We start from the raw sequence: 24,944 nt of genomic DNA, 5'->3' as shown, positions 1-24,944 counted from the left end.
AAAAAAAAAGTATATGTAATCGGTCTGGTTCACCTTGTAATTGGGAACTGGACCGCCTGGACACCGATTTCACTTTTAGGAATCAGGAACCAGACTGACACTCCCATAATCAGATCAAACCGACCAGTCCGGGCGGTTCCCGGTTTAGATGGTCTGTTTTGCACACCCCTACCTAGGAGAACGATCCTGAATAAATGATTTGGATCTTGTAAACTATAACAAACATGAAAAGAATAATTTCAATGTACATTAAAAAAAATTAAAGATATATCCTTCTTATACCACGCGATTAACAAACTCCTCACAATACTTACTACTGAGAAAAAGTGCCAAAAAAGTCTTAAACCTTTTGCATTAGTGCCAATTCAGTCCTAAACCTTTTGCATTGGTGCCAATTCAGTCTTAAACTTTTTATATTTGTGCTAATTCAGTCCTAAACCTTTTGTTTTTGTGTCAATTTAGTCCTTCCGACCAATTTTGATCGGATTTTGCTGACGTGGACGCCGGCCGGCCAGCGGCCGGTCACCTGCGCTGGCGTGGACAACTTTAATAATAATTTAATATATTTTTTGAAATTTTATTAATTTTTTTTTCTTTTCTTTTTTTTTTCCCCCTCCCCTCCCTCCTTCCTCCAGCTAGTCGTCGGACCGGCGACCGGCCAGAGGCCGACGCCGATGAAGCTCGCCCTCGCCGAGCGGCTGGGCGAGGCTCGCCTTTGCTAGCGAGGGCGAGCCTCGCCGGCGCCGGCCTCTGGCCGGTCGCCAGTCCGGTGACCGGCTGGAGGAAGGAGGGAGGGGAGGGGGAAAAAATAGAAAAGAAAAAAATTAATAAAAATTCAAAAAATATATTAAAATATTATTTAAGTTGTCCACGTCAACGCCGATGACTGGCCACCAGCCGGCCAGCATCCACGTTAGCAAAATCCAATCAAAATTGATCGAAAGGACTGAATTGGCACAAAGACAAAAGGTTTAGGACTGAATTGGCACCAATGCAAAAGGTTTAGGACTGAATTTGTACAAAAAAAAGTTTAGGACTAAATTGACACCAATGCAAAATGTTTAGGACTGAATTGGCACAAAAAAAAGATTTAGAACTAAATTGGCACAAATGCAAAAGGTTTAGGACTTTTTTTGACACTTTTCCCCTTACTACTGACATATTAAGTGATGTTGCGGATTTTTTTATTATAAATTGTGTTCAATTTATATTTCTAAATACCCGGTTACAATCCGCTATGCCATATCATATCACGAGTAATGTTGCGACTTGCATTACTTTTACTATTGAAGTTACAAACGAATGGATGAAACGGTGGATTTGACGCTTCTCAAGCCCGAGAGTCAACGATCCATCTTAGCATTTCATTGATTAAGTTTGAGAGAACAGGATAGGAACGATTGAATAGTGGGAAATCAATATCGAATGTGTTGTTTGGGATTGAGTCGTGAGTGTGCGTGCTTCTTGACTTTGTCTACTCACGAATGTTTGTCCCAAAAACAACCAAAAATCCATGGGCTCGAGTTTAAAAGCTAACGCGTTGGACTTGGATCTAATCGAAGAGGTTTAAGCCTTTGAAGTGTTTGATAATGTAATCAACCTTGGACAATATCAAGGCAGGCCAAGTCCTGCGCTGCACTTCTTTTCTCTCCCAATTCACATTGCCTAATTCTCGACGAGTTAAGTCAGATCATTCTGTCATTCAAACATATAGGACTAAACGTAAAAGAAAGCGTAGAACTCATGAACCCGGCTTCTATAATCCTGTGACCTCTTCAGCAGATCAACCTGAACTACGAAATCCAATCGACCCGTTCCGATTTCATCGCGACGCATTCAATCAACGTCGCAACACATCTCTACTCGTCTTCACGACCGCAGATCCTCGGTGCCCGCCTCTTAAGGATTTCAGGATCCCTTTTGAAGACATGGTCCTCGTTTCTGTGGGTGATGCTCAAGTATGCAGATGAACCGGTACCTGATCATATGCGCATACAAAAACCAAAAAAAAAAGGGAACTTTTGGATCAGCTTTCCGCACAGAACTGAAAAGTCAAGTGCATATGTTCCTTAAACCTGAAAGAATGGATATAGAGGCCGATAAGAAAGGCAAGATGCAGTGGGACCATACAGCACAGGTGCGGCGTACTCGGTATTCTTGGATTAGATCTCGGCTAACAAACAAATGAATGGTGGGGGAGGGGGGAATATATGCATGAAATGGACACTTCGCTCCAGAATGAATCCTGTAAAGGAAGCAAAACTATCATGACCTCGTCTTGTACTTTAAAATTTGGATTGATTCGAGAATGGAAAAGGGATAAAAGGCACGGTTGGAAGGGATTGCTTTGCAAAGGGCATTCTTCATTCTAGGCACAAAAGCAGACGAGGCACTTTTTCCGTCTTTATAAGCGCGTAGTGCTTAGACACGATTGTCAGATTTCTATAGTTTAACATGGCATCCGAGATTTGCTTGTTTCCACTTACAGAGAAATGAAAATCATTGGACTAGAAGAATCGTTAGACACCAGAGGTTTTGGCAAGTAGAAGTCTTTAGGTTTGGCTTACTGTCTTTGACTAGAGGAAAACCGATTAAATTACCAAATGCAGAAAAACGGAACACAGTTGCACTTCCCCTTGTGATGTGTTCATCTAGAAGAATACACGGAGCTAAGCACGTCAACTTTAAGTGTAATAACCCCACATCGCAACTCTAAAAGTCGATTACTCTTTTGAAGCTAACGTGTGGAGCTCTGTAAATTCTCGTTTGTCTCAGTGGGATCGATCACAAGAAGAATAATCACACTGAACAGTTTTGAGGCATGAAATATGGATAGTTCGACATGCTGGCGCTCTCGCCGCTTGACCACAACAGATGCAAGGATGCAAGCAAGTGCCAAACCTAATTTCCGAGAGACTTTGCGGACAAGCACACCTATATATTCCTGCAAGTTGAATTCAACAAGCAAGTTGCTCAAGAGAATGGGTGAGAGATGTGTACTCGGGGATCCCTGTACGTCACATTGGGCTTATCAAATATCAAATCTCTTTTTGCGGTGATATTCCAGTAATGTGGAAATATAATGACAAAATAGCAATCGTAATTTTTGAACAGCATCAGACTGATTAGCTAAAAGGAGCATATATGTAAGCATCCATTCTTAGTAGCTTTTGGAAGAAACGAATAATCATATTCTTAACTTGAGAATATGGCTCATGCATTTCGGTTTGAGTTAAGATTCTTACATTCGATTTTAACGGAATCTGTATGCTTTTATCTTCCTTCCCCTCCTCCAACTTTTTCTCCACTGGGAGTTGCTTTCCTGTGGCCATTTCTCACTTTCCTTTTTGGCTAATGCATTGGCGTTTCACAAAACGGATAAGCACCAATAACAATTTTGCGATATCATTGCTTATGATAGACTGATTCTGAGAGCCGATGATGATGCCTCACTTTTCAGAACCAGGCCATACCTGCAGAATAAGTTTTCCAATGATAAAATATCTACAAAAGCAAATCCAAGTACAAAGAACATTTCCTCTATAATGCATAAGAAAACCTAGAGGATAAGCTTCTACAAATGGTAATAATAATTCGAGAATGCTCCCTCCTTTACTCTGCGCAAGATGAAAATGCCTTCATCCAGGTGGAAGAGACCAAAATAAGGCCTTTACGACAACATCAAGTAAAAGCAAATACTTTCCAAGTACCTGTCACCAATCAGATATGTGAGCAGAAGAAAGTAATAGCACTAGCCATTCTTACCAAAAGAAAATAAAATATGACACTATCATGCACCTATATCAACTTCATATGATTTTCTTTAATATTAGTTCGGCATAATCATGCAAGTGTGAAGCTACAGAAGCCTGATCCCTCTGCAGAAGCATAAGTTATCAGCGGACCTTTTTAATCAGCAAGAAAAAACTAGAGCGGAAAGAAGCAAAAAGAAAATATCCGCAAGTAATAGACTACACTTTGGTGAAGTACCATCGTTAACTCTCGGCATTTAACTGTTCAGTGTGAGATATGCTTCAAATGTCCTTTGACTTGACTCAAAACTCTCTGGTGCCGATAATAAACCACAACAAAAGAAAATCAGTGTGTGCTGAAATTGACTATAGAGGGCATGAGCATTTGTTCTGTTTTCTTGTGAAGACCAAATGACGTTTGAGTTATTTATTCCATCAACATGCCAACAAACTATTAAGGCATTCTTACTTTGTCATTTTGGTAGCAGCCTCCACTTCATCAAGTATTCGAGATAGCATAACATATTCTCCTACCAAATTGATTGATCTCTGCTGCAGAACTAATGTAATTTCACCATTACAAGGAATGCATCCATGATTCTGGAGCTCCACTCTGATCTACAGTTCGCAGTGTTTGTTCTGACATCACCAAAATGCACTAAATGGTTCTGTTGATTGACCATGTCTTCACCGATCGATAAATTATAGATCACTGCCGTAAGGGTAATTAGATAGTGAACTAGCAGCTTGTGTCTTTCTGGACCCACGTACGAATTTATTCTGCATTAGCTGCGGATTTTACAGCATCATAGATATTATTCTTTCTGAATATAATATAGGTAGGTATGGTTGCATAACATGACCAGACAACCACTGCTCTCGCACTGATGCACATTAAGCAAATTAATGTATAGTGGTCTTAACTGCTTTGCACTGGTTTTGATGTACATTTCTGTTATAGCATTCATCATTCTATATTGCAGATTTTATTCACTCTATATCACACGGGTATACAAATTTATTCCACATTAGATGTTGATCGTATAGAAGCATAGATGATATTCTTTCCAATTATCCTATAGGTACTAAGGTAGGTACAATTAATTAGTCTCACTACGCAACCATGGCTCCACTGGATTTGCAAATTAAACAAATTAATCTTTCAGACATGACTACAGTTACACTGATACCAATGAACTGTCTTTCTGCTATAGCATCCATCACCCTCGTTTGTGGATTCATCACTTTATATATCAGACAGGTATAGTTCCACTATAATACTTATCACCATAAACCACAGTTGTCATTACAATACACACTGCCATTTACAAATTGAAACTGCTTTGACCTAAAGGCTTAATGTACATACTATTCAGTCATAGATGGGTGTCAAACTGTCAGTGCCCACAGAAAATACCTGGATGGAAAGTACAATAACCAGCATTAGTATGTATAATGTACTTAACCGCAGATGCCAATTCTAGCATTATTTCTCTCTTTAATTATGAACATATCAGTGTGAATAATTGCACACAAAAGTTTTCTTTAACTGCATCCAGCAACAAACTCTTTTTATGTTTGTGAATCTTCCAAGAAGCATCTTGCATATAGAAAACAAGAAAACAATTTGAAAGAAGGAAACTGCAAATTGGGGCAAGCGAATTAGATATTTAAAGCAGGATGAGTCAAGGGCAAGGTAGGTGGTCCACTCTAGGCACTATTGTCCCTTAATTTACCAATAAAAGTCTGGAAGCAAGTACAGTCCTTCTTTTGTTTTCTCACTGGTTCCTGCGGCTTAGGATGCATAGATTCGCTGGGGCTAGACCAGCTGTCTTATGCCAACTAAAAAACTAAAAGAAATCTGGAACCACTTTTTGTTTATTCCCCAACAGCTGAATAAGTACTAAACTTCTGATGGAGAGAAAGTGGAATTTATTCCTTGCCTTCTAAACTCCAAGGAGGAGGAGCCCCCTTTGCCTTTTTGTAGTGTGTCTTATACAAAGGCCTCGAATGACCCAGACAATAGAATCGTCTCCTACATACTCCAAATGTAACTAACAAAGACATTCTTTGGTGTCTACATCTACAACCTTTAATATGAATTGCCAGGCAGAAATGAACCAATCCATTTTTCTTCATTTTTACTATTAGTTAAGGTAATGTCTTGGAAAAACAAAATTCCTACTACTCTAAGTTCAGGAAGAGGCTTCGAGATCCTGAAAATCCACTCTTAGAACAAAAATGTGCTATGATTTTGAAGTTGTCAAGACAACAAAACCAGTGGACTCTTTTAATCCGAGTCAGAGAATACCTCCATGAATGGGAATATGATTCCAACCTTTGCCAAGCAGACGAATAAGGAAGAAACGCATCAATCACGGAAGCACAATGAACATATTTGCACGTGTAGATTAGTTTATGCCTCTTGCCAAATGAGTAAGATTATCTGAGATAGGAAACTGAAGATGGATTTTAGGGATTGTAGTTAGCAAAGCAGAACAAACAATTTTTCTTTCCAGTCACCATAGATATTGGATCGGGTCCACTGCTTTTGCTGTGACAAATATTCTATGCCTCAATGACCACAATACCTTCACAACCTCTCAAAACAGGGAAATTAGAAGCCCTATAAATCAATGCACAAGCATGCCTTTCATTCAAGAGAGACCTACAAGACAATATAAGAAAGAGCACTTGAAAGAAAGTCTCCTTAATGCAGTGAACCAGACCAAGAGCTCTTCAGCAACAACGTAACTGCACCGACTTCCAGATATCAGAAGCGGCATATTTGGACAGAGAAAAGGTAATCGTATATAACTGACCTCAAGCCAGATTTGGTTTTGAACAGCTCTTCTGGTTAAGTTTCATATTGGTTACGTTCTCTTCGTCATAGATAATGCAAAATTATAGTCTATACGGAGGAAAGAACTTCCACCCTTCTTCAAGGATGTCCATTCTTTCACAAAGGCATCTGCTTCTGCAAGCTGCAAATGGCCCTGGAGATTCAGCACTTATACTCTCAACCGATGCTAAGCCCAGGCTAAAATGGACCGCAGACCTCCATAAAAGGTTTGTGGAAGCAGTCAATCAGCTTGGAGGAGCAGATAGTGAGTATGGAAGACGAGATAAATTTAAAGTTTTTCATAAGTACATTGCCAAAGTATGCTAATTTCATGATGTAATTTTCAGAGGCTACTCCGAAATCAATTTTGAAAGTTATGGGGATTCCAGGACTTACCTTATACCATTTAAAGAGCCATCTTCAGGTAAACTTGCCTCATAGTCCCGCAGAGCTTATAATTTTTCAACACGAGATTTGGAGAGACACAAATCAGGTTATGGCAACAGGCTGCACAAATCGCTATTTTGTCTCTGACTTGACAGCCATGAGCATAAACTTGTATAATAAATCCTAGCATCATACCTTTGTGGCAGAAATACAGGCTTAGCAAGAATCTGCATGGACAAGCAACTAATGGGACAAACAGAGCTGGTAAAACAAACTCTGTTCTCTTTAATTTTTCTTTTTTTATACCTAATTCACTGAGCACTCAGCACCTAACAATTAAGAAACCAATTTTCTTAATGTATATAACCAGTGGCAGAAGTAAAAGCGTCAGAAGCAAATGGACCTCATATGAACAATTCAAGCATTGCAATACAAGTGAACAAGTAAGAACACAAAAGAATTTCTATTTTCACTCGTCTGCCTAAGTTGGCATGTGCAATATTTGCAGAGCAATTCAGACTCTGAAAGTGAACTTCTTGAATGCAGAAACTTACATATAAGCGAAGCATTTCAGGTCCAAATTGAAGTGCAGAGACGGCTTCATGAGCAAATGGAGGTACATTATTTGTTCAAAATTCATGTAGAGACAAAATGAATGGACCATTACCCAACAAGATCGAGAACTACTCAACTGAGACGATGTGCATATGAATATGTTGGGAAAAAACATTCAAATGATGCTAAAGAAGGATCTCTCGTGTGCTTAAGTGTAGAAGTAAGACCAATATACACACTAATTAGAAACATTCGAAAATCGACTAAACCATGACATACTGCGATCCCATAGAAAAGAGAAACACGAAATGATTTATAGAAAAGATTTCATCTGTTGATACACATCTCTGAAAAGGGAATTTACAATCATATTCATATACAAAACTGCTCCGAGCATTCAGATATGTTAATAATAAGAAGTCCAATGCCGAAAGCATGAAAATGAAGACGCTTATGAAGCTTTTTCTTAACAATTGAGGCCAAAAACAACTTATTCTGAACATAACATCCACCAACCCCGAAACTTTTTCGACTGACTATAAGCCTCCGATTCGATGTTGAGTACGTCGATTTTCCTAGCTCGTTACTTCTGCATCATTCAAAAATTGGTGAATCTGAAGAACAAACTGAGAATCTGTGCGCCAAACTTAAGCAGGTGCAGAGACACATGCAGCTGCATATAGAAGCACAGGGAAAATATCTCCAGGCTGTGCTGGAGAAAGCTCAGGAGACTCTCGGAAGACACGACTTAGGCTCCGTCGGACTCGAGGCAGCCAAAAATCAACTCTCCGAGCTGGTCTCTAAAGTGTCCGCCGATAGCCTGAGCTCCGCATTTCCCGACTCGATCGATCTCCATCTTCACCAGCTGCAAACGAACCAGAACACCGATTGTTCGCTCGACAGTTGCCTGACGTGCGAACGGCCTCAAAAGGACCGGAAGGTGGTCGTCGACGGATCGCGATCGAGGGACCATCATCCTAACCCGTTTCTGCTCTCGTCGGACATCGCAGACGATCGCAGAAGCGGGCAGACTGCTCGCGAAGACGCGGAAGCGAGAGTGAAGAGGGCGATTTGTGATTTATCCATGAATTGCGGTCGCCGGAGCTCCTCCGAGGGGACGAACGGACGGATCGACGAGGAAATCAAGCTCACGAGTCCCAGACGAACCGGCGACGGCGAGACGGACTCGACCGAGGGGGAACAGCGCGAGGGACCGTCGGTCGACTGCGGACGTTCTCGCCTTCGATCGGAGCTGGACCTGAACGCTCGCGATGAAGGCAGAGACGCTTCGAGCCGCCGCGAGCCGCTCGATCTGAACGGTTCCAGCTGGAGCTGAGAGGCGGGCGCTCAACGGCGAGCTTACGCGACGAGGACGACGAGAGTTCGCACCGCCGAGTTCCGCCGGAGCTGCCTCCGGTCCGGAGTTCGAGCGCCGGGGGACATCTGTCGACTTCGTAGCACACGGTCTGTAGCGGGAAAGTGAGAAAAAAAAGAGATTTTTTTCCCATTTTCTTTTCAATTAATATTTTTAGCAAGGTTTTTTTTTGGTTCTTTTTTTTTATCATGAGGTTTTTTTTTTGTTCGGATAATAAGGTTTTGATAAGCGGGGAGATGTTTTATGTGGGACGTAAACGAACGAAAAAAAACTATGGTGTAACTTGACGCAAAAGAAAAATAATTGCAAAACAATAAACCATGTGTTTTGTAATTTGGAAAATAAATAAAAAAGTACAAAAGTTATTTCATCCGAAATTTCTCCAGTGAAATATTCAAAATCAAAATGTACACTCTTTGAAATATGCACTTCTTGAAATATATATATATAAGGAACAGAGATAATTATGTCCACCTCGTAATTCGATAATCTCGTAGAGTTTTTAAGGGAAAAATACAGATATAACACTACATAATTTGAATATGTTGCGAAGGTTTCATCGCAAACTAGGTTAATATATTAAGCCAAAAAATCAAAGGAACTTGTGCTCCATTCTGCTTGGCTACGGAAAATATTCTTCAGGAAAATATTTTCCTGTTTTCCGAGAAATCGGGGCTTGAAAACGTTTTCCGTGAGAAAATATTTTCCTTCGTTCACAAAATGCTTTATTTCATTTGAAGAAATGACTTCCGCTTCTTCAAAACGAAAATCATTTCTAAAAAGCATTTCCTTCATTTGCTGGCGTTTCGTTCGTTTAGGAAAAAGAGTCTAGGAAAAATATTTTCGAAACTTTTCATATTGGTCGTCGAACACGGAAAATTATGTTCGAAAACATTTTCCAGAAAAGACTTCCAGGAAAATATTTTCCAAAGGAGAATATTTTCCGCCAAACAACGATCCGTTTGTTTCGTGAAAAACATATTTCTAGAAAGTATTTCCTTCATTTCGGCGTTTCGTTTGTTTAGGAAAAGAGTCAGGAAAAATATTTTCCAAATATATTACTAGGTATTGGTACTTGAACCCAAAACTTTATACTTGAGCATAGAATGCTAGTTCTCAAATCCCGACGTACAAGATCAGGTCTCCGACGCTCGGGCTTGGGTCCATCAAGGTCGAGCCTTGGACCCAGTGCCCTAGTGCCCACACTTGTGTCCATTAAGGTTGAGCCCAAAGCCTTGATGCCCGTTGGGGGTTGTGCAAAAGAATTAGGAATTGCTCGAAACCGGACTAAACTAGCCCAAAACCGGTTCATTCATTTTCATTCGTAAGCAATACAAGCGATCGTTTTTCGGGAAAATATTTTCTAAATCATTAATATTCCAAAGGCTTAATTTGTTTCGTGATAAGCATTTTCTTCATTTTCCAGAGTTTGGATCGCTTAGGGCACGAATAACAACATTTCTCTTCCCCGGCCCCATTTCTCTTTCTCGGACGAGTTTTAGAGTAGAAAGTAATGTTTGATAATGACACAAAATTTCTGTTCTCGGAATAGAAATTTGTTTGATAATGACGCAAAATTTCTATTCCCGTCAGCCAATGAGCGGCGGCGGCAGACGGTCGGCGAAAGGCGGCAGACGGCCGGCGACGAGTGGCGGCGGACGGCCGGCGGTGGGCGGCGAGTGGGCGGCAATGGGCGGCAAGGGTGAGTAATAAGAGAAAGTTGTTATTTCTGTTTCTGTTCCAGAAATTGAAAAGTATAAAATTTTAACTTTTCATTTATATTTCAAATCTATTTCTGAGCCAAAATTTATCCCAGAAATAAAAAAATGAAATTATTTTACCAAACGGATTTCTGTTTCAAACCTGTTCCCAGGTACAAAAAAATAGAAAAACAGAAAAACAAAATGGTTATCATTCGCGCCTTTGAAAAATGAGTCAACGGAAATGGTTTTCTTTACCAAAACTTAAATTCAGGGAAAAAAATTTCTTGTAAATAAATCAGAAATCATTTTCCAAATATACGACTAGGTATTGACGCTTGGATTAAAAACTTTACGCTTGGGTATGGGAACCCCAATGCTCGTTTTTTGACCCTTGGCAGTGGGGTCGGGTCCCCGTCTCCTTGGCCTAGGACTCTAATGCCCTGGCCTGCGTCCATTTAGGCCGTGCCCAATACCCCGGCCACCGCGCCTAAGTCCATCGAGGCCGGCCCCATAACACCGATGCTCATGCTCGGGACACAGGGTCCAAGAATATCAAGGTTGAGCCTAGGGTCCAAGAATATCAAGGTCGAGCCTAGGTCCTTGACACCGTGCCCGGGTCCATTGAGGTCAATTTGTTTAAAAAAAATTTCTTTTCTTTTTTACTTCCTTTTCTTTTTCCTCATTCCTCTACTGATCACTAGGCCTTGGTGACGGCTAGCAATCGACCATAGGCGTGGGCCGACAAGGGCCAACCTCAAACGAGGCTCCACTTCGCCCAATCAGGCGAGCTCGAGCCTCCGGCGAGACTTGACCTCGCCGGAGGTCCGACGACCGACCAGGAAGAAGGAAAGAAAAGATTAAAAAGAAAAAAAAATGATTTAAAAATCAATTGTTAAGGAAAATTATAGAAATTGTCCACATCTGTGGGATTGTACCATGCAAGACGGTTGCGCGTTCACGTGAGTAATTCCCGAGTAAATGAGATTTTCCTTACCAAACGACGGAAAATATTTTGCAGTTCATTTTCAGGTCTTAGCCAAACGCCGGAAAAAAAAATTATCATTTTCCTGTAAAATGACTTTCCAAAAGATATTTTTCAAGAACGTCACATTTTCCGCTAGACAAACGGAGCTTTAAAACAATGAAAAATTCTTTCATGAGTTCTAAAAATAGTAGTTTACTGTGATATTACTGGAAAAAAGGCCAATAAGTTCAAGCTTTTCACAAACTTGCCCCAGCTCCATGGTAGGCAGAAGCCAACCTTCTTCAAGTACAAGCCCAGCCCGTTGACTCGGTTGGGTTCGAGCCCGAACGCCAGACTCAGTCACTCTCTCTCTCTCTTCTTCATTGCAGTTGCAGAGCGCAAAGAAGACGACCCTAGGCACAGACACAATAATCTCTACCGAAACCCATCGCCATCACCGTCGCCATCACGAACGATCTCCTTAGCTGGTATCTCTCTGCGCTCGCGCGACGAACTCACGCCATGGGGGCGAGCCGAAAGCTTCAGGGAGAGATCGACCGGGTGCTGAAGAAGGTCCAGGAGGGCGTCGACGTCTTCGACAGCATCTGGAACAAGGTGAGCTGGGGGTTTATTTTTCTTTTCCGCGCCGAGTTCCCCCTGACGCTGAGGGATGGATGCGGGCTCTGTTCTGATCGATCGCCGTGTCTGTCTGTCTGTCTCTGTCGCTTTCCAGGTCTACGATACGGACAATGCGAACCAGAAGGAGAAGTTCGAGGCCGAATTGAAGAAGGAGATTAAGAAGCTGCAGAGGTACAGGGACCAGATCAAGACGTGGATACAGTCCAGCGAAATCAAGGACAAGAAGGTGGTTCCTCCGTTTCGCTCTCTCGGCGTAGTGTGCGGTTCGGAGTTTGCCGGAAGTTTTTCTCGTCCGCTGATCGTTTCTTTTGTCTGCCGTTATGTTCTCTGTATAATCAGTTCTTCGACTGCTCGTGTCGTGCATGGGGGTTCCATGAAGTTGCGGTTTTTCTGGTTATTGCTTCGTTTAATCATCTGCAGTTCACAGTGTTGTTAGAATGTTGTCGGTGTCAATGTAGGGTTGGCAACTGTGAATACGGTTCGATTACATGGCCCGGTTAGAGAGATAGTCCTCCTGGGCACGGGCATCAGAAGGTTCAATAGATAGACACACGAGTGTAAGACAGCACGAACGACACACTTGACTAAAATTATTCTAAAAAAAAGAAAAAAGGGGTCGATAATGATGATTTCGATTTATCAGTTTAATTTCTAATATTGGATTGAGTAAAAATTGGGTTATCAGTTGTTTTTTTCAGTCTATCAGTTTGGAGAACCGATGTCCCGGGCTGCATCATAATTGGTTGGTTCTTGTTTTAGCTTGAATGATCAGTAGATATTAGAATGAGAATTTAAAGGTTTGCTCAAGTTGGAGCTGAAAAGAACTTTCAGTTCTGAGAAATTAAATTGGTCCAAATGTTTAATCTGATGGGGTTCAACACTTCCAATCGTTAAATGTAGTTATAGTTTTGTGTAAATTTTGTCTGGTTTGGGTTTCATGTCTGTGGTTTGTTTTGGTTTTGTTGAAACTTTCAGACCAAAATTATTAGTTGGAATGAAGTTAGTGGCCACAGCAACCTAGACCGAATAGTAAATACCCATAAGTCGACTCAAAAGTTAAAGTGACATGAGTTAGCATGTTTTGACTCCCTTTGTGTTGGAAAACGTACTTTGGATATTAGTTATACATGAGATATTTTAGCAATGGAAAAAGTTGTTGGTCTGACCACAGTGGCGTGACATGCATGGTGACAGATCATCTATTAGCATCTATGATATTGAAGTTTGAATTTCATCCTTTAACATTGATGGTTAAGTAATGTGTGGGTAGATTCTATGCTCAGTGCATGTGAAATCAATCGTATTTCATTGCACCAGTAGTTTAGTTTTTGCCGGTCCACTGTTGATGGAATCAAGACCATGACTTCATTATCAACCTTTTGATAGGCACCTGTTTTGAAGTTTCACTTATCCATGGATTATGACAGGTGGTTTTTCCCCCTTTTTTGGGTAAGCCATAGCAGAAGGGGCAAATATACCTAGTCCTGGAGTTAGCCATGCCATGGTGGTTAAATTAACTCTTTCCATGTAATGAGTTGATGATTGTATTCAACCACAAATTAATCTCTTGCGAATTGGCGTTTTACTCGATTTTCCAACTGTCATGCAAAAATATGTTACCTGAGAGACCCTAAAAACTGGCACGATTCATGTTCTTTTAATATGCACTACTTTTGGGAATCAGGTTATATTGAACTCCTAAGTTGCTGTAACACTGTGATAGTCTAAACATTAAAAAACATGCTTATTGATTCTAAGCTCAATAAGTCCTTTTGAACAGATAGAACAGATAGCCAGTCATGTTTATTGATGACTGCCAAACCACTAGGTACTTCAATAAGTCCTTTTCTATCTGTTCTTTAGGTGGTGCATGCTCACACATAATTGGATATCATGGATGAATTATTGCTTCATCTGCTGTTAAGAAGAAGTCATTAGCATCTATATTTGGAGGAAATGTCCTTTACCTTTCTAGTGTAGTTGTAGTTTCCCTTCTACTGGTGGGAAAAGGAAAAGAACAGAAATTAGATGTTGTCACACACCCAGTCATTGAGAAATGCGGTGTGTGATGACCTATAAAACCATACCATCTGAAAGTCTATTGCAGCCTGTGTTCCAAATTAGAAGTGGCAAGGGTTCGTTGCTTTGCTGGCACTCTGAGGTTGATTAGCATGCGCCATATCAGTCTGTGGTGTGTGTGACAACTAAAATTATATTCTCTTCCGTAAGGGACATTTCAGGGAGGGCATTGGTAAGATAAAAGGGATAATAGCTAGTCTGGCAGCAGATATTAGGACTGCTAAACTGGCTTATGTATTTGTAATATTTGTAATCAACTCTATGTCCATTTGCGGATCAAGCATGTGAAAATAATGTAGTGTTGTAAAAGATAACGTCTCTCTTGTTTCATTGAAATGGATTGTGGAGACAAGATAACCTTTGTTTTCTTTTTCTCTTTCCCTTTTCTTTTCCTCTTGTTACTCATGATAACTCTTGTTGACATAGTGGTTCTTGGTTTATGTGTGTAAATGCATGTGTTCTCTCTGATGTGGCATGTATAAATGTGTTTTTGTTATTATGGTGTAGGTAATGATCCGTATATCCTTGCAGTTTGCAATGCTTTGTGTATTCGATTCTCCCTGAACTCTGTTTTCTGGTAGAGCACTCTGAGTGTTGTTGGTCACACATGTCACTAGGGCGCTCTCTCTCTCTCTCTCTGCGTATAATATTGAGTTCATCTCGTGTTGTTTCCTGATATTTTCTTCGTGTCAGTTTCATCTTTTGATTGTTTGTTTCTGGATCTGGAGATGACAATTAATATGTCTTCTTTTGCTTATATGTTGACATAGGTTAGTGCCTCTTATGAGCAGGCTCTGGTGGATGCACGCAAGCTTATTGAGCGTGAAATGGAGAGATTTAAGATCTGCGAAAAGGAGACTAAAACAAAAGCATTTTCTAAGGAAGGGCTGGGTCAACAACCAAAAACTGTAAGACATGCAACCTTGCCGGCCTTGTTCTCTTGACAGGTTATGTCAGTAGGCGGAAAGTAGGATTAGATGAATTCAAATCGAACACTGTGGTCAATGGAGTGATTGATTTGAGAACACCTTTTCTTCTTTTAGTTTGTGTGTACTTGTCATTGCTTTCAGTTTCCCATGCTGTCATTTTAAGATTTGGCTTTCTGCATTTTTGGTTAAGGAAAGCTGCTGTTCTGTGCCTTGTTTGACGTATGTATCACATGTGCATCTTTTAGTGACATCGTACACATTTCCCGTGCATCCTTTCATGAAATCAGCTCTATCACTCAAGTAGTGGCATATTTTTGTGACTACTTTTCCTGTTTGTGGTTTATGTATAAACCCATAATGTGTCTTCTCGTTCAGGATCCAAAAGAGAAGGCTAAATCAGAGACTAGGGACTGGTTGAACACCGTGGTATGAAAATGGATCTTTTGCTCATCTATCTTATTTTTCATAGAATGCCTGTTGTCAAAACATTTGTTTGACTGATTTGACCTTGTGCGGAATGAGTAGGTTGGGGAGTTGGAAACCCAGATTGATGTCTTTGAAGCTGAGATTGAGGGGCTATCTGTTAAGAAAGGAAAGACAAAGCCTCCCAGATTGGTATCTAGTGTGAAAAGGCGCTTCATTTGACATGTTAGTTTGCTTGTCCAATGGTCTTTATATTGACTTTGGTTTTATTTTGCAGACACATTTAGAGACATCTATTGTCCGGCACAAGGCTCATATAATAAAGTTGGAACTGATTTTGAGACTTTTGGATAATGATGAATTGAGTCCTGAGCAGGTCAATGATGTTAAGGAGTTCTTGGACGATTATGTTGAACGTAATCAGGTTGATCTCAATAAAAATCAAATTGCTATTCCTTTTTTGTCCCCTTGCATGTGGGTTGTAAAATTTACGCACAGAAGGCAATCGAAGTATTTGGCCCTCTTAGTGTTGGTTTTCTGATTTGTCTTTTGTACCGCATGCCTCTAGATCATTTCATTGTGTATGCTGATCTTTATTCAAACTATGATATCTGCAGGAAGATTTTGAGGAATTCAGTGATGTTGACGATCTCTATAGCACATTACCATTAGATAAGGTTGAATCTCTTGAAGAATTGGTAACCATTGGTCCTCCTGGTCTCATCAAGGTAATTCTTTTAAAAAGAAACGCGTCTTGCTTCTTGTAATTTATCGGATGCAGAGAACAATCTCCGTTTTGAGTGATCTTTTGTTCCCCATTCTCTTGTGGGTTGCCTGGTGAGAATGGCAGTAAAGTACAGATTGGTGGCATCAAACCTGCCCTTCTTTTGGTATTTCCGAAGGTAGCTTTGTCCTATGTCGTGTAGACATTATGGTTTTGTCATTCTGAGAACTTTAGAAGAACATTGGATCACTTTAGATTTTGTTTAACAGTTCCAACTGCCTTACCTCTACTTTCTTTGATAAAATATTTCATTCAATCATTTATTTGGGAAATGGGGATGGTGGAGTGCATTAGGACTTGTAGCTTCGTTTCTCAAGCCTTCTTTTCCAAATTGCGGAATTGATCAAGCTTATCTTGAAAACTTTGGTTGCTGAGGAAGCATCAATACCCTTTTTGTGATGATTGCTCTGAAGGTACCTATTTTCTTGGTGTCCATATGCCCACAATATATTTTGGGTTGTTAGCTTATGGTTTAGTTGTGGCATCGATACTATTTGGCTTCTGTTGAGACATTTGCAAAACGGTTAAGCTGAATTTTCTACTCTCTTTTGTCTGATCCCTAAATCCCGAGTAATTCGAGTTTCTGGCTACTGCCCTTAACATGACTGAAAAAATATTTTCACGTCCGTTGGCAGGGCACACCCCTAGGCTTAAAGACTTCTCTGAGTGCAATAGCATCTCAACCAACGGTAGGGTTAGGTTGTTTTATGTCATTACATATACTTCATTGCAAGAATAGTCATAGAAACATTCGGTAAATATTTATAAAGAAAATTTTTACTAGGCCACTGCCACTGCTAGTCAACAACAAGTTACACCAGCCCCGGAACAAGTTGAGGAGGCGAGCTCTAATGATGGCAGTTCTGATGTTCCTACAAAAATGCCACCTGCCAAAATTAATGTAGTGGTCTCTCCATCAGCAGCAGCTGCCAGTCATGCCATACCTGTTGCATCCAATATTCCTTCTCATAGCATGGCGGGGGCATCAACTGTGTCAGCAGGTGTAACTTCTGTTCGAGGTGCTTCCGAAATTGCAGGCACTCCTAGTTCATCAACTGGAAGCCTTGCTAGTCCTATCAAAGAAGAGGAAAATGGGAGCCATCCAGCTCGTCGATCATCTCCGGCTTTAGCTGATGCTGGACTTGTTAGAGGAATAGGAAAGGGTGCTCTATCCAGCCCAACGTTATCCAATCTTCCTCTTTCAAGTAGTTCTGTATCTAGCAATGGAGCCCTTGGTGCAGTTCCTTCTGCTTCTGACATAGCAAAGAGGAATATTTTAGGAGTTGATGATAGACTCGGTAGCAGTGGCTTGGTGCAGCCTCCAGTATCCCCATTTGGTAATAGACAGGTTTTGCCACAAAGCACGAAGGCTAATGATGGAAGTGCCTTGGTTGATCCTGCTAGTGCTGTTGATAACACGGCAATAGCTGGCCGAGTATTTTCGCCTCCTGTAGTGTCCAATATGCCGTGGAGGCCTGGAAGTTCCTTTCCCCAGAATGAAGCGGTATATCACTATTGTTACTCTGGTTTAGTGACAGTTCAATTTTCTCCTTCTGTCTTTTGCTTTGAGTCTTTCTTGGATGCTATTTCAGTAGCGGGTGAAAGCTGCATAAAGAAGCATCAAGTGTAGGTGTTTGAACACAGTCTCTTTTGTTTTAGTGGGGTCCACATTGAGCCTCCAATACAATGCCAGTCTTATGCGATAGCCAATATATTTCTGTAAAGGCCACATAGTTGTTGGTCCTTCTGGAACCTTAGTGCAAAGTTGATGTCGTCTTAGAGTTGGGTAATTTGCACATTTGTACGAGTGTTATTTGCTTTCTATCATGTGCTTTCTAGGATTTTATTCTGTTTAAGCTTCTATTTGGAGGCAGCCGTGTTCTTTTGGATTTTTAATTTATTTCCCACGTTATTAAGTTTGGCTTTTTCTTTAGCAGTATCTTCTTTAGATGTTTCTACATCCAGGTTATACTTGTAGTATTTCCAGAATCATAATGTTTGCTTTGTTCTGCATGTAATGCTTTGTTATTGTGTTGTTTAGATCAGTATCATACTCCCTTATTGGATATACTTTATGTGTGTCATCTCCCAGGTGCAGTTGCGAGGGAGAACTGAAATAGCACCTGACCAGAGGGAGAAATTTTTGCAACGGCTCCAACAAGTGCAACAGCAGGGACACAGCAACCTTCTGGGCATGCCTCCGCTGGCAGGAGGAAACCATAAGCAGTTCTCTCCACAGCAGCAAAACCCACTCTTGCCACAGGTTCTCTATGTGTGAGTGTGTAGTGGTTGTGGGTTGGGGCGTGGGGAGGTGTTGAGCACGCTGCTATGCTGAATTAGGTGGACATGCTGCTCTTAAGAAGCAGTGCTAGAGCATATGGTTGGGGGGGGGGGGGGGGGGGTGCAGTGACATCCAATTCTATTTTACTTGTATATTTTGCTGAACTCTTGGAGATGGCATTAGGATTTCTTGCAACTTGGGATGAAGAAGAAAAATAAGTTGATGATGTGTCATACACCGGATGAACCATGACTACTGTTTAGGTGGCATGTCTGTGGTCAACACAAAAATTTAGGATGTCAGATGTTACATTCAATTTAAGAATTTTATCTAGTTGATACCATCACAACTGTTCTGCATGTTCTGTGCATGACGTGGCACACCAAAACTTAGGATGTCAAATGGTAATTGAAATTTTGGCAAGTGGATCTAACTGGTATGGTCATATCTTTTCATCACTGTTCTGTGCATGACACGGCTCTCAATTCAGTACACAGATATAGATAGATTGGCATTTTTGGCAATACATAACATCATGTTGGCCTAAAAGAATTTTTATTACTACATGCTAAGATGTGCTAATAGATTGTCTTATCCTTGCCTGCTGTAATGCTATCACGGCATCTGCTGTCCAAAACCCCTGCCCCAATAGCTTCTATCTGCTGCATTCTTGTTATGTTTTCTCTGCTATGCCCCATACATTTATATCATTGCATTGTCACTTTCTAAGATAAAGTCTCTGTGCTGGGGGTGAAGATAAAGAGTTCCTCCTCACCTTTCATTTATGAAGGTACTCTTTGGAAGAGCCCAATTTAGACATACAGAGTTGAACTCAAACAGCTGGCCCGGTAGCTTGAACCATTCCTTAATTTTGGTTGAGTCGATCCACAAACACTTTTTAGAATTTTGAAGAGCATCTTGTACTTCTTGAGACTAACTTCAAGCTGATTGTTTCGGTTGAGATTCTGGTGTAAGTTTGCTTTGGTGCGTCATGCCTATAAGCTTGAATTGATTCCTGATGTAATGTGAACAGCAATGGACCAAAAGTTTTGGCACTAGCCAGATTATTGAAGAATGTGCATCTAGTCATTTACAATGAATTTGAGACCGTCCTTACATAATCAGACTAATCTGTTATAACATTTAAGAATGCTTTTATATGCTAGGGTGATAGTTTTCGCGCTTTGTAGCTGGAACCATTTCTCGAGAACTGTCACATGGTTTATATAACATCTGATTTCAGCTTCGATTTTTTTTTTTTTTTAATGATCTTTTCATCTTGTTTTATGTAGTTAGTTATTCAACTGAGACACGTCGTTTTTGTAGTTCAATGCTCCAACCGCATCGGTTGCTCCTCAAGGTGGTCTTGGATTAGGATTACAGACACCGGGTGTTAATGGTGTAGTGGCTGCCACTATTCAACAACCAAGTCCCATCCAACAGTCTAGTCCACAAGGTTTGACATTGACTAATCCAACAGATCATTTTTGATTTCGGAGTTGCATTCTGCATTGGTGATTTTATGATTGTGATGTATATTGTTGAAATTGGGGGGAGGCATTTCAGTGGGTGTGGCTTTGGATTATTTTATTTCTGCTAGGGGTGTTTATTGGATATCACTGAGCAACTATTTTCTTTTCCACAGGAGGAAGAGAGTTAATCCTTTCATTCTGTTGGCGCTCATTTATGATATCTCTTTTGTGCTTCTGTAGGTTACTGTATGGCTAGAATGTTGTTGTTCTTCTAATGTTCCTAAATTTGTGATGTTCTCATAAAGATAAGATTTTAGAACAAGGATTGAGTTTTATCTTTTAGCATTTAAATTGGTGGATTGTTTTTTATTTTTTCGTATTATGGTAGATGCAACAATGGATGGTGAAGATATCTCCATAAAAATTTACAGTCATTCATAGCTTTGACTCTATCGTGACTGCATGTTGGACCGAACTGTTTATTTGCAGGAACTGGCCTTGCTAAATTGGAGGAGCAGCAGCAACAGCAGAATATGCCCGATGATTCAATTGCCGAGTCTGCTGCTGTTACTGGAATTGGCAAGAGCACAAATGATGATGATTTGAAATCTCCACGCCCATTAGATGCTTCTGTACGTGAGATTATTATTCACTTAATTAAAGTATCAAATAGTCTTTCATTATCTCTTTTGTTCTGTTTATATACTGTAAGGTGCAATTAATTAATAATTTTTTACACATATGACTAATTTGCGCTGATTTTAATTTAATGGATAAATGTCAGTGGTCAATTTTAAAGCCATCTTCATCACCATTTTTATTATATAGATTTCACGGTGGGATGGAAACTTAACTCGATAGGTTAGAGGTATCATTATATGTGTTTGTTGCGTAAGATGGGTAATCATTTAGATTTTAAGATAACCCAGGTAGTTTAGATTATTGTCTTCGTTTTAATATCAGTGAACCATTTCCTATGTACCATGCAAGCTGATGGCCTTTGCTTTGCTTTTCCACTCTTCTTCTTGGCCCTTTCTTGGATATAAAGCTTCTATACAGTGCTATATCAGATAACCCATTCAGGGTTTATATGGGGACACTGGCTTGACTTCGCAATAAGCTCTTTCCAGTTTATCTTTTTCATTTTTGAGGATACTTTTACTTATATTCACCAAATCCTAGAAGTAATGGCTTGTGGGCTATTTGTGAGAGAATCATCTAGTGCCATAATTGTCTTTTTAGGAACTACGAAACAAGATCACATGGATTTGTTCGGTGAAAAAATTCTCCTATAGAAGAAAATATCAACTGTTTGATGGGGATGTTGGTTGATAAAAAGGGCAGCCTATGCATGAAGCTACCACGTGGCACGGGTCCGCGTTAGGGTTCATATAATATCAGAGAAGTTTCGGTTGAAGTGCATAACTAATATAAGGATTCGGTGTACCATCACTAGGTCTGCTTTATGTGGATTGGGTCTAAATTTACATCACGAATCTGGATGTGATTCATTAATTTATATATGGCAGGAGTGGAGTGGGGTTTTTTTCAACACAATTTGCTAGTTTACATGCTTTTGATGGGCCCATCCTCGCTTAGTCTGATGATTGATCTAGTTTGAATATAATTAAATTTAAGTGGAGCTCTACAAGGGTGGCTGAAAAAAGATTGTATTTAGATGATTGATAACCAAAGAGAAAAATGTAGAGGATCGACCCTCAGTGAGCCTCATGAGGTTGGTTGCAATATCTTATTCTGATATCATTTAACTAGTTTGGGATTCAAGATGGAGCAAAAGCAATTGATTTCTACGAGACAGTGATGAAACGATAGAAAGAGAATAGTTCTTATTGTTACTGTTTACTATTATACAGGCTGGAGCAGCTGCTTCTTTCACTGAGCCTTCTCAAGTGCCTAGGGATACTGACCTATCTCCTGGACAACCTCTGCTGTCCGCTCAACCTTCTGCAAGCCTTGGTGTCATTGGGCGGAAGAGTGTTTCTGATCTTGGTGCTATAGGAGATTATCTCAGTGGATCAACTATTAGTACCAATAGCGGAGGAATGCAAGATCAGTTATACAATCTCCAGATGCTTGAGGCTGCATATCACAGACTTCCTCAACCGAAGGACTCTGAACGGCTGAGGAGCTATGTTCCGGTATGATCCCTTCTAATTTTTTTACTTTTGCTCAACATCTAGTACTACAGCATCTTAGACAGGTTTGCCATTTGTTTCGTCCTATTTCAAATGTTTCTTTCTTTCAGAGGCACCCTGCTATCACGCCTCCTAGCTTTCCTCAAGTACAGGCACCAATTGTCAATAACCCTCTCTTTTGGGAAAGATTAGGTCCTGATACGCTCTTCTTTGCATTTTACTATCAGCAGGTGATTCACCTCTATATAATTTTAAGGATTTTTTCCTTTTACTATGATATAGTCACTCCTAGGGCATGACATATACAAATAATCATCTGCAGAACACCTATCAACAATATTTAGCTGCAAAAGAGTTGAAAAAGCAATCGTGGAGATACCACAAGAAATACAATACATGGTTTCAGCGGCATGAGGAGCCACAGATTGCGACTGATGAATACGAACAAGGAACTTATGTCTATTTTGATTTCCATGTTTCAAATGATGACCTAAAACATGGATGGTATGTTTGATCAACTTCCCCTTCATAATCTGTGCTCTATCTCATTTAAGAGTTGCTATTTTGATGTGTCTGAATTTTATCCAATGTATAGAACTCTGAATTATGAGGGGAGGGAATACTTGCCTGACTTATTTCCTGAACCATTATGAGTTTTTCTTATTCAAAATGGTGGTTCATTGGAGGACAGGTTGAGAAACACACTTACACTTACACTCCAGCAGCATAAACTCTAGTTTGGGGAAGGTGTAGATTAGTTTTTGATAGAAACAATTAGAATGAAACTATATACCCATAGAATGGAGCTGAAGAAACACAAACTACCACTGACTGTATCACATGGCCTCTCAAGCAAGACATTCCAGAAGGAAATCCTCCAATTTAAAAGAATCTTCTCTTCTAGAAATTTTCCATGCTTCCTTCCTCTTAGACCGTAGGACCCAAAGTAATTCTTCTCGCTAACTGATTTGGTGTGATTTCTTTACAAGCACAAACTGAATATGAGTAGTATGTTTAACAATTTCTCCGCTCAAAATGACATTTTTCCCTCTGAAATCTTTTTTTTTTTTTTTTTGATGACCCTTTTCCTCTGTTTTAATCAGTTCTTTTATTATTTCACAGCTCATCGAAGGATGATCTTTATGACAGTTCTTCGTGTTGTTGATTTAGTATGTGTTTCATCAAAAGTTACTTGATTCTTGGTTCTATTGATGGCTGAGATTCTGGAAGTATGCTATTTCATGGTCTTGCTGAAAATTCCTTGCTTTCAAAAATAGAAAAAAAAAGGTGGACTGCTTTAATGCATAGGTAGTTTGCATGTTTGAATTGTTAATTAGTTAATGCATTTACATTTGTTTCCTGTAAGTTAGGACAAGGTCTTTTGTGGTTTCTTCATCTTGGGAAAGGTACGTCTGTCTTTTATTGTGACCTTGCTCTATTCGATTGGGTCTCAGGTGTCAGAGAATCAAGACCGAGTTCAGATTCGAGTATAACTACCTTGAAGATGAACTGATGCCATAAACAGACATGTATAAGATGTTGCCCTACCGCTAATGCAATCCATAGTTATGGTTTATTATCCAATTCCCTTGGTAAATATCCATTTCGTGACAGCTCTCTTGTATAATGCACCTCTTAGTTTTATATGCTCTATGAATTCCTCTTTCTTTCGATATACCAGTTTTTGGAGTATGTCTCATTTGCTAGAACAGTTTTATCAGTGGAAGCACTTTGCATATCTATCGGCTTGTCCTCATGGATTTGAGCCTTTGATCTGTTTTTTATTCCCAAGTTACTGACACATGGTTGGTCGAAAAGTTCAGCTTAGTCGCCCAAATTTATGTTGGGTCCATCCCTGTCTAACCAGGGACAGACAGTTCATTCTCATTGAAGACCATATTAATCTTAATGCAGCGGCGTGGGATGTAGGGACAATCACATTTTTTATTGTGTAGAATGGGGATAACTATGCAGTACGTACCGTGTTTACAGAAATGGCAATTAGCATCATTTGTTTGCATACACACAATCGTACTTGTAGCTTTGGTTTATTACATGTGTATTTTTAGAAAATTATGAGTTATTATTATAGGATCGGCCATGGTAAATGTCACGGGTCGATGTTCCACCATGGATTTCTCGGGCCTATGTTGCTGTGAAGCACACCACACCGTGACCAGGCCGCACCCAATTGAGTGGAAGCACACACGATAATGAACACACTCCACGGGTCAGACCACACACAGCACGATGATGTAACGTGGGCATGTACAATCTGAGCCTGCCCTTTGGTCACTTTCACAGCACCCTTGCACTAAAATTAGGCATATGATGCACGCATTGGCCGGCACACCCAATCACACTTATGACCGGTTCACGAACACTGGATTAATCACTACTCGTCCTGGCCAGTTTGCGAGGTTGTAGATGATTCAAAAGTACCTAGGTTTATATAAAAAACACATCAGGACTGAATATAGGGGTGGGAAATGCCCAGACGCTAAGGCACACCAAATGTTCGATGAAATGCACAAGATGCTGGAGCACGACCAACGGTTTTTTGTCTTATTCAAACATGAATGCTAACACTTGTTTGAACCTTT

General features: G+C 40.2%; 2 protein-coding genes and 1 long non-coding RNA gene across 11 annotated transcripts; 2 read left to right on the top strand and 1 right to left on the bottom strand.

Moving 5' to 3' along the window:
* Window positions 1-1,582: 1,582 nt before the first annotated feature.
* Window positions 1,583-6,711, bottom strand: LOC115674739 (uncharacterized). Of its 5 annotated transcripts, none has more exons than XR_008814284.1 (3): window positions 6,575-6,711; window positions 3,246-5,169; window positions 1,583-2,944 (listed from the first exon to the last, which is right to left on the bottom strand). It is a non-coding gene; the product is annotated as an uncharacterized LOC115674739 (long non-coding RNA). The 5 variants fall into 5 exon arrangements; XR_008814283.1 differs by lacking the exon at window positions 6,575-6,711 and having other exon boundaries at window positions 1,583-1,978; window positions 2,076-2,944; window positions 3,246-6,036; XR_008814286.1 differs by lacking the exon at window positions 6,575-6,711 and having other exon boundaries at window positions 1,583-2,245; window positions 2,487-2,944; window positions 3,246-6,036.
* LOC115674738 (myb-related protein 2) lies at window positions 6,420-9,282 on the top strand. Of its 2 annotated transcripts, XR_008814281.1 has the most exons (8): window positions 6,420-6,555; window positions 6,646-6,859; window positions 6,942-7,018; window positions 7,188-7,245; window positions 7,352-7,424; window positions 7,528-7,597; window positions 8,192-9,072; window positions 9,105-9,282. XR_008814281.1 is itself a non-coding variant. In XM_030597234.2 (7 exons), exons 2-7 carry the CDS (start codon window positions 6,649-6,651, stop codon window positions 8,870-8,872), a joined length of 1,170 nt encoding a protein of 389 aa, XP_030453094.2. In that variant the 5' UTR covers window positions 6,420-6,555; window positions 6,646-6,648; the 3' UTR covers window positions 8,873-9,282. The 2 variants fall into 2 exon arrangements, 1 of the variants encoding a protein (XP_030453094.2); XM_030597234.2 differs by having other exon boundaries at window positions 8,192-9,282.
* A 2,689-nt stretch (window positions 9,283-11,971) lies between these two features.
* On the top strand, window positions 11,972-24,016 carry LOC115674860 (general negative regulator of transcription subunit 3). 4 transcript variants are annotated; one of them, XM_030597376.2, is made up of 16 exons: window positions 11,972-12,193; window positions 12,312-12,443; window positions 15,067-15,204; window positions 15,601-15,651; window positions 15,751-15,840; window positions 15,926-16,072; window positions 16,266-16,376; window positions 17,068-17,121; window positions 17,217-17,936; window positions 18,531-18,695; window positions 20,040-20,169; window positions 20,675-20,817; window positions 22,060-22,344; window positions 22,452-22,571; window positions 22,664-22,845; window positions 23,796-24,016. In XM_030597376.2, the coding sequence occupies exons 1-16, from the start codon at window positions 12,101-12,103 to the stop codon at window positions 23,860-23,862; spliced, it is 2,628 nt and encodes an 875-aa protein (XP_030453236.1). In that variant the 5' UTR covers window positions 11,972-12,100; the 3' UTR covers window positions 23,863-24,016. The 4 variants fall into 4 exon arrangements, with proteins under 4 accessions (XP_030453236.1, XP_030453237.1, XP_030453235.1 ...); XM_030597377.2 differs by having other exon boundaries at window positions 11,973-12,193; window positions 15,088-15,204; window positions 18,525-18,695; XM_030597375.2 differs by having other exon boundaries at window positions 11,974-12,193; window positions 18,525-18,695.
* The last annotated feature ends 928 nt before the right edge of the window (window positions 24,017-24,944 follow it).

Source organism: Syzygium oleosum, unplaced genomic scaffold (assembly GCF_021117445.2).
Source record: "Syzygium oleosum isolate NSW1041296 unplaced genomic scaffold, Sole_v2.1 Sole_v2.23, whole genome shotgun sequence".
NCBI classification, from domain to species: Eukaryota; Viridiplantae; Streptophyta; class Magnoliopsida; order Myrtales; family Myrtaceae; genus Syzygium; species Syzygium oleosum.
Note: the sequence above shows the minus strand (reverse complement) of the source record. Positions and strands in the feature narration are given on the sequence as shown.

Excerpts from the sequence above, each read along its gene's own strand:
- LOC115674738 (XM_030597234.2), top strand. The coding sequence starts at position 6,649 with ATGCAAAATTATAGTCTATACGGAGGAAAGAACTTCCACCCTTCTTCA. Across the intron at positions 7,246-7,351 it reads TAATGGGACAAACAGAGCTG|TGGCAGAAGTAAAAGCGTCA; the intron begins GTAAAACAAACT and ends GTATATAACCAG. Across the intron at positions 7,598-8,191 it reads GGCTTCATGAGCAAATGGAG|GTGCAGAGACACATGCAGCT; the intron begins GTACATTATTTG and ends AAACTTAAGCAG.
- LOC115674860 (XM_030597375.2), top strand. The coding sequence starts at position 12,101 with ATGGGGGCGAGCCGAAAGCTTCAGGGAGAGATCGACCGGGTGCTGAAG. Across the intron at positions 15,205-15,600 it reads TGGGTCAACAACCAAAAACT|GATCCAAAAGAGAAGGCTAA; the intron begins GTAAGACATGCA and ends CTTCTCGTTCAG. Across the intron at positions 17,937-18,524 it reads CCTTTCCCCAGAATGAAGCG|GTGCAGTTGCGAGGGAGAAC; the intron begins GTATATCACTAT and ends GTCATCTCCCAG.